At 35.5% G+C, this 8,340-nt stretch overlaps 2 protein-coding genes across 2 annotated transcripts; both read left to right on the top strand.

Moving 5' to 3' along the window:
* Positions 1-378: 378 nt before the first annotated feature.
* On the top strand, positions 379-4,566 carry LOC130449810 (uncharacterized). The gene is made up of 2 exons (XM_056787830.1): positions 379-487; positions 549-4,566. Exons 1-2 carry the CDS (start codon positions 397-399, stop codon positions 1,244-1,246), a joined length of 789 nt encoding a protein of 262 aa, XP_056643808.1. The 5' UTR covers positions 379-396; the 3' UTR covers positions 1,247-4,566.
* LOC130449162 (uncharacterized) lies at positions 2,776-4,017 on the top strand. Its single transcript, XM_056786839.1, has one exon. It carries the CDS (start codon positions 2,776-2,778, stop codon positions 4,015-4,017), a length of 1,242 nt encoding a protein of 413 aa, XP_056642817.1.
* Positions 4,567-8,340: the final 3,774 nt, after the last annotated feature.

Here is an 8,340-nt window from a genome sequence, read left to right on the forward strand (position 1 = left end):
TTGGTCGAGCTTTCTCTGGACTAATTATTTCCTCATTGTCTTTAAATGGGAAATACCCAACACCCTTGACTTGCGCTATAACTTCTTGTAGCAATTGATACTTTGCTTGAAATAACGATTTTGAATAGACATAAACATTTTTGAATTTCGCGCCATTTGGATTGAATAGGAGCGCCAGCACGGCATTCGTCTTACCACACCCACTGGGGCCACATATAATGGCACGGAAAGAATTTGGCAACAATTTACCATGTTTGCCAACAGTTGGTGTTGAGGTGAAATCCAGATTTTCAATGGGTATAGTCTGCTCTTGTTGAATTATTTTCATTGTGTGTGTCGTTTTTCGTAGTACTACTCTTTAAATATAGGTGTCACCAATTAAGCGTGTCAGTCTTAATGTTGGTGTTTGAAGGAGAGGGTATTTTGAATTCTCTCATCAATAAACTACCTATTGAACTTCACTTACCTAGCTATCAGTACTGTGGACGTAAGTAAACCACCGCTAAGACTATTTTTTTCCGAAAAAATTAATTGTTTTTTTTTTTTAGCTGGTACAAAATTGGAAAAACGTCTTGATCGTGGAGATCCGGGCATCAACCCCTTGGACGCTGCTTGTAAACAACACGATATTTCTTACTGGAAGAATAAGTCTCTCGAAGAACGACACAAAGCCGATCAGATACTTGAAGATAAAGCTTGGGCACGCGTCAAATCAAAAGACGCTTCAATGGGAGAGAAAGCTGCTGCATTACTTGTAACAGGCGGAATGAAGGTGAAAAGAAAGCTGGGAATGGGTTGTCGTCGTCGTCGCAAACGTCGTTCCTTGCATCGAGATGTTATTCTGAAAGTGGGAAAGTCATTGAAGAGAGGAACATCTTTGAAAGACACCGCAACGTTTGCCTTACGAGCAGCCAAAGCACTTATTAATGAATTTGGTGGCAAAAAAGAAGTCGAGGTTCCTCGAGTAATACCTGTAGCGAAATCCGGAGGTTTCCTACCACTTATTCCTTTGTTTGCCGGTCTTTCGGCACTTGGAGCTTTGTCAGGTGGTGCTGCTGGGATTGCAAAAACCGTCATTGATGCTAAGCATGCGCAAAAGAAATTGGAGGAAGATGTACGTCATAATAAGGCTATGGAACGTATAGGATCTGGCCTATACTTGAAAAAGTATTCAAAAGGTGGATTTGGATTGTATTTAAAAAAACAAAAAAAAACTAATAAAGCTACCCAATCACGCACTATCTGACTTTGACATTGCGCATTATGCAAAATTACTTAAAATACCACATTTTCGAGGAGTTTTCATGCGAGACACCCTCCCCAAAGGCGGTCCTCAAAGACAAGAATGCGCAGTGGTTAATTTAGATGTTTCTAAGAATAGTGGGAGTCATTGGGTGGCTTACAGAAAGATAAACAACGATGTAGAGTATTTTGATTCATTTGGTAATTTGAAGCCGCCGAAAGAAGTTGTTGAATATCTGGGAAAGAGTGCGAGAATTTTCTACAACAATACCCAATATCAAAACTACAATCAAATAAATTGCGGACATTTGTGTTTGAAATTTCTACAGCAACAATGACGAGCGTAGAACTATTACTACAACATATCTACCATGGAAAAACATTGAATAGTTTTACTGCCGAAGAACTAAAGCACTTTCCCATTGAACATCTAATAGAGTGTGTAAGACCTTGGGAATTGTTGGATATGTGGCATAAACTTCCCAATGAATATCGAGGAAATTTTGAACTACAAATACGACTACCTTGTTTCATCCATTACAACCGGCCTGATTGGACAACACATTGTGATGGTCCTCCGAGTTCTCAAGCCACTTGTTTTCTTTGTAACAATAAATAGAATAAACAAGTAGTATTATTTAAATTCAAACATCACCCGAATTCCATTAGTCACCATGTCACAGTTGCTGAGAGTAAACAGCATCAATCATGAATTTACCTTTCAACCTACTACGCCTATTGTGCTCGATCCGAATAATGATTACGAAATAGCTTTGCGATCTTTTCATTCTTATCACAGTATACCAAACATTGAAAATTGTAAGTTTTACTACTACGATACCAAGGGCAAGCTTCAAAGTTTTGATTTTCCCACAGGATGTTACGAAATTGCCGATCTTGAGGCGTTTATACGAGATAAATTGGGTGTGGACAATTCAACTAGACCAGAGGGTATATTTTCACTAAAACCCAATCACAATACGTTGAAATGTGAAATTTCCAGTAAATACAAAATTTCATTCAAAGAAGATAATAGTCTTGGGAGAATTTTGGGTTTTTCACCGAAAATACTCGACGCAAACAAAATACACTCGTCAGATCTCCCCGTCAAAATCATTAAAGTATCTAGTATTCGCTTCGATTGTAACATTACCACTGGAGCCTTCGATGCAAACAGACCTGCTCATACTATATACGAATTCGTCATACAAGTGGATCCAGGATATTCCATAGACGAAATTCCTCATAATTTGCTCTATTTACCTGTTATACCACAGCGTGAAATAACCAATATCACCAAGTCATCGCTTTAGACCAAGACGGTCAGCCTGTAAACTTTCGTGGAGAATTAAGTACGTTGGTGTTGGAGCTTAGAGCGCGCGAAGCAAATGGGGCTAATAATAAATCATAAAAGACAGTCTACAGAGCATTCAACTTCATTAGATAAGCTACCATCAAAGCTGAAGCAACTCACGTTCGCAAACAAATTGGTTCTGCAATCGTTGGGTTTTAAATTGAAAAAAAATGACAACAATGTATGGAAAACGTCAACGCCAAAACGACAACATGCCTCCAATGTTTGATATCTACCGTAAGCCGATGTTTGACGATTCAATTCGAAAGGCTGAATACAGAACCTATGCTCCATTTATAAAGTCATTCAATTGCAGTGACATTGTGGAGTTTAGCATTAATCAAGTTGATTCGTTCTTTGCAATGAGCGAAACTTTGTTGTGCATTAAAGGTTCGCTTGAAATACACGGAGCTGGTGACGTAAAATTAGCAAATAATGTTGGAGCCTTTCTATTCGATTCATGTACGTACAGTGAAAGTGCCAGGGAAATGGAAACAGTTCGGGACCCTGGAATAGTGAGTGCCGTACGTGCTATGACTTGTTATAACCAAGAAGATTCCAATCATATGGCTATAGCCGGCTGGAATTACCCGAAAGATCATATTCTGAATGTTAGCGACAAGTCCTTCAACCTTCAAATACCTCTCAAACATATTTTCAGCATTTTCAACGATTATTCAATGATTACATGTGGGCGTCAAACAATACGACTAGTTCGGGCACGAAATGATAATGATTGCTTATATATTACTGAAAAGAATGTCTCTGGAACGCTCTCCACTACAACAGCTAAATTAAACATTACAAGCGTTGAGCTAAAAGTTAAACATATCTTTCCTAATGACAACATAAAATTAAATCTCATGAAATCCATTCAAAAATATCAACCTATAGTTATTCCATTTAGGAAGTGGGAGTTACACGAATTACCCTCAATTACTAAAGGAGCAAGACATGAAGTTTGGGCTGTCAAGACATCCACTTCAGTTGTTATTGTTTTCTTTCAAACCGGCAAACGTAACTTGAGTACAGCTGACCCGACTTTATTTGACAATGCCGACGTACAAAGTATAAGACTGTCACTTAATGGTGACTATTGGCCCAATGAAAGAATGCAATTGGATTTCGCTAAAACTGATTGCAATGAAGCCTATTTTAACTATACTGAATTCTATCCCAACTACGCAAACTCCACACAGAAGCGCCCCCTGCTGGATTATTCTTCTTTCAAGAAACGAGCATTGTTTGTTATCGATTGTTCAAAACAGGAGGAAAGCATGAAGGCATCCACAGTCGATGTGAAACTTGACATTGAAGCAAACATAGGTTTTCCCGAAAATACCAAAGTCTATTGCATCATAATTCACGATTGTGTAATGGAATACTTCCCCCTCACCGAAATTGTTAGAAGCTTGAACTAGATGTTGTGTGAGTTAGTGTTCGAGCAGACGTCAACATGAGAGTAGCTTTTGTAGACATTCAAGGTTTTGTCGTAGACGGTCTTTTCGTTGCCAAAGAGCTCACCATAGAAATTGGCTTCAAAAGTTCACATTACATATTTTTACCACCGCAACCGTTTTCTACATTAAGTAACGAGGACAAAAAGACCACATCATACTTGGAAAGAAATGTGCACGGCATTCGATACTCTTCAGGAGATGTAGAATATTCTAAAGTAAATGAAATATTAGAAAACAAGTTAATGTATGCCGCAGACTACATTTACGTTCGAGGACAACAAAAAGTCGAGTTTCTGCAAAAGAAATGTCACATTTTCGGTATTTTTCCACATATTATTGACGTTTGCAAATTTGATGGTACACCCTGTGAAACTGGAAACTTTGCTCAAGATCCAAACCCCTGTCACGCATCTGGACTATTTTCATGTACTGAAAGAAATGTACAACGTCTCCGTCACTGGTTTTTAAATACTGTATTACCATTATAAATAAAGTTTTTTTTTTTTTAAATATGGGTTTTATTGAAACACTCTGTATATTCATCAACTTTTATATTACATGAAGATTGGAATTTTCGTTTTACAATTTTCAAAATAATTTTTAAAATTAAAACAAATACAGCCACTAATATTACACATGACATAGCAAAAACAGAATTAATTTCATTTTTTATATCCCCTTCTGTTCTGTTGAACATGGTGTAGGTTGAATACGTCTTAACGGATAAGTAGTTTGCGGCAGTCTACGGGCCAACTGATGGACCTCTTCTTTAGGCACCAAGTGAAGACTGCTCCACGTCACTTTCTTATCAAATAAACTAAGATTCTGCATTTGTTTCATAACCTCACTTTTATCTCCATAGAAAGCAATATCTTTCTTTAATTCACCAATGCTATTAATAAACTCTTCAATTCGACGTCTGTACTCTTCTGAAGACATATTACGAAAGAGAACATTCTCATACGTAGATACGTTTGATGATCGTTTGACGCAGCACTTGACGTTTGACTTAACGACGTGACGTTTGACGTAACGACGTGACGTTTGACGTAACGATGTGACGTTTGACGCAACGACAAGAGAGATACATTTCATGAATATTGTTTTACTGCTATTACATAAAGATATATTGGAAACTAACAAAAAAAAAACACAAGAATTTTAAAAATAATTTTATTATAATTTTATTATAAGAAAACGACAATATTCTACATTTATGAGAGAGAGAGAGAGAGAGAGAGAGAGATACATTCCATGAATATTGTTTTTACTGCATAGCGGCCTCAAAAGTATCAATGTCACTGTCTATATCAGAATCATCAAAACGATTATTTCTAGGCATCTCATGTAAATTATTAATACAGGACTCATGTGATTTTATCATGAATAAGACTTTGTTAAAACAACTCTGACACCAATAGGACATTTCTTGATATACACATTCAACAATTTCGTCACCATCAAATACTTCATGACAGTGATCATAATTAACAAAAATGTTCTTTTTTAAATATTTATGGACCGTTCTAAATACAAAATAACATGATTTACAAACATTTATACGATATTGTGGAAGCCAATATCCACTAGACCATACGCAGTAGGTAGATTCTTCAAACATATCTCCCCAATTTGTTTTACTTAATATAGTGTTTCTTAAATATAACGGTATTTCTTTATTATAGTCAATATATTCTATTCCAATGGATGAAGAATTTGGATTACTCTCAGCCTCTTTTATCATCGCATTCCATTTGTAAACAGGAAATTTTTTCACAATTTTTTTGGTCAATTTCCGAGGAAGAGGGGATTGCTCTGCGAAATCGGCTGCTGACTTTATCGTTTCACAAATTTTTATGATGCATAATTCCATTAATGTTGAGGAGTTCATTATCTACAAGAGAGTAAGTCTGGAATACTATAATGACCCCACGGCAGCGTATCATAACTATTGGTAATCAAATATCTTTTATCGTCATGAGGACTTAGCGCAATTTTTGTCTGTTCTATGCTATATACGTTATGAGCATATGACCTAATACAGCGTTGAGTAATATTTTTTTCTTTGAAATCATTTAAACAGTTTACATAATCTTCAAAATTTATTTTGTTTTTTACTACATTATATCGAACTCCTTTTGCCTTTTTTACTATTGCACCTGATTGAACTTTAAAAGAATACATTTTAGACCTCAAGCCTGCAAAATGAGTCATAATTTGGCCTTTGTTTTCATCTTTCATAACTCCCAGAACTTTTTTATTCACCTGTGGAATATTATAGTTATTATTGATGGGGTAATCTGAAGTATCGAATTTTGTTACATCAGCTTTTAGTACCTCCTCATATGCATCATCACAGATGAGCTCATACACAAAACTGTCTGTGTCCATGTACATTAATTTACATCTATCAATACCCAATTTCGGAATCATGTAATCATAATGGAATTGATACACACACAGCTTCGACAAATCCAAAACTGTCATACCAACATAAAGAGGCTTATTGAAAACCAATTCTGATTTAGTGAGTTCTACTGCAATTAGGTTTTCATTAAAAACTGTTCGACTATGAAACCTAACACTAGATATCAAATTTTTGGCGCCGTATCGACCATTCCAGGTTTTAACAAGTTTTACAATTCGGTGCTTCCGTATATTTTCCATCGTCTTTCCAAACACAGCATTATTTGCCAATTTATATAAATTTTTCTCAAAGTCATTGGTAGCTGCAGCCCTCAAACGAGTATTTAGTTCGATATATGGCCGCAGCCATGCAGATTGATTGAATTTCAGAATTTTATGTATCTTTTTAATTTTCAAACCGTTGGCTAACATTTGTTTTAAATTACGATAGTGAACTGTGTATTCTTTTTTACAATAAAGCGTTGTCATTAATTTGGAATAATTTGAGCCTACAGGCTTGCGGTGTTCGGGAGCAAATGGAAAATCTCTGTGAAGATCATGTAATTCATGTGGATACTCCAAGTCTACTTGTAATATATATCCTACGGAAGAATTATCTGCCACAGACATAACATCAAAATTTTCATTATCTAACCATTCAAATCCTCCGTATGGTAATGGTTCACACATAGCCCACCCGTATAAATTATTGACGTCCAGGTAGAGTAAGTACTTTGAGGGTTTTGTAGAATCATATTCAGACATGTACTTATTGTTAGCATTCGATAATCTACTGCTACAAACCGAAATTCCTCCTCGAATTGCTTTCTCGATAAACATGATCATGTCTACGTCATGCAATAACTCTAATTTACATCCTACATATTTCAACATACAGTCCCAAGTATATCCAGGCATTGTATAGTACCATGCAGGGTCTAAACCATAAGTAATTGAACATTTTCTTCGAAATTGTTCGAAAACATCTGATAAAAGTAAAACATCGGTCTTTAAGTACAGATCAGAATACTGACCCAAATTTTCAATATCAAATGATTTCCACACTGCATGAGCATGAGAATACTTCTCAATACTGATGTTTTTATCCTCCAATTTATTATAAAATGCCTCTATTGGTGGTAGTTCACAAGTATTTAATTTTTCCCAACTATCTATAAAATCGTAACAGAAAACCCCTTTTTTGGCTATTAATTTAAATTGTTCGACACTTAAATTACTAAATTCTCTTTTGGAAATTTTTAAATCATTATCATTCAATGTGGCAGCTAATTCTTCCAAGGAAGCACCCAAAAACCTCAGTGAATCTATGAATCGAAACTTTATATTTGTATCTGAATCATTAAGTGTAAATGAAATGTATTTTTCTTTATTTATGGGGAGTAAACTGATGTTTCCTCTTTTACTTAATTCCGAAATGATGAAATGGCTATCGTAGTTACTTAAGTTATGGAAAACTGTAGGTACAACAAACAGTTTTTTGAAATTTAAATTGCATGCTTGATGTGCAAAATTTCTAAACTTCCCCGTAAAATGATCGTGATCTCTAACAATGATATCTGTAGAGGAAAAACCCTTTTCACATATGTGACACATTGTTGCCACACGTAAATCTGGTTTTTCTTCCATAGGTGTAATAGTTTTAATTTCTGATTTAATACTTTCATCTAAATTCGATAATTCATTTGCAAACCAATCCATGCAATCTCTACCTCTGTAGCTCTTGAAAAAACTCAAGTCTTCGTTGTAGCTACATTTTACATAGTAACCAGCACTATATGCTATATGTTTTTGATATCTATTTGTCTTATTATGAAGCTGTGTTTTATCTGTAAATTGTTCTAGCATGCACTCAAAGTC

This window comes from Diorhabda sublineata, chromosome 10 (assembly GCF_026230105.1).
Source record: "Diorhabda sublineata isolate icDioSubl1.1 chromosome 10, icDioSubl1.1, whole genome shotgun sequence".
Taxonomy (NCBI): domain Eukaryota; kingdom Metazoa; phylum Arthropoda; class Insecta; order Coleoptera; family Chrysomelidae; genus Diorhabda; species Diorhabda sublineata.

What these genes read in the sequence shown, in the direction of transcription:
- LOC130449810 (XM_056787830.1), top strand. Translation starts at nt 397, where the DNA reads ATGTTGGTGTTTGAAGGAGAGGGTATTTTGAATTCTCTCATCAATAAA. An exon ending in TAGCTATCAGTACTGTGGAC is followed by an intron (nt 488 to 548) that starts GTAAGTAAACCA and finishes TTTTTTTTTTAG; the next exon opens with CTGGTACAAAATTGGAAAAA.
- LOC130449162 (XM_056786839.1), top strand. Translation starts at nt 2,776, where the DNA reads ATGTATGGAAAACGTCAACGCCAAAACGACAACATGCCTCCAATGTTT.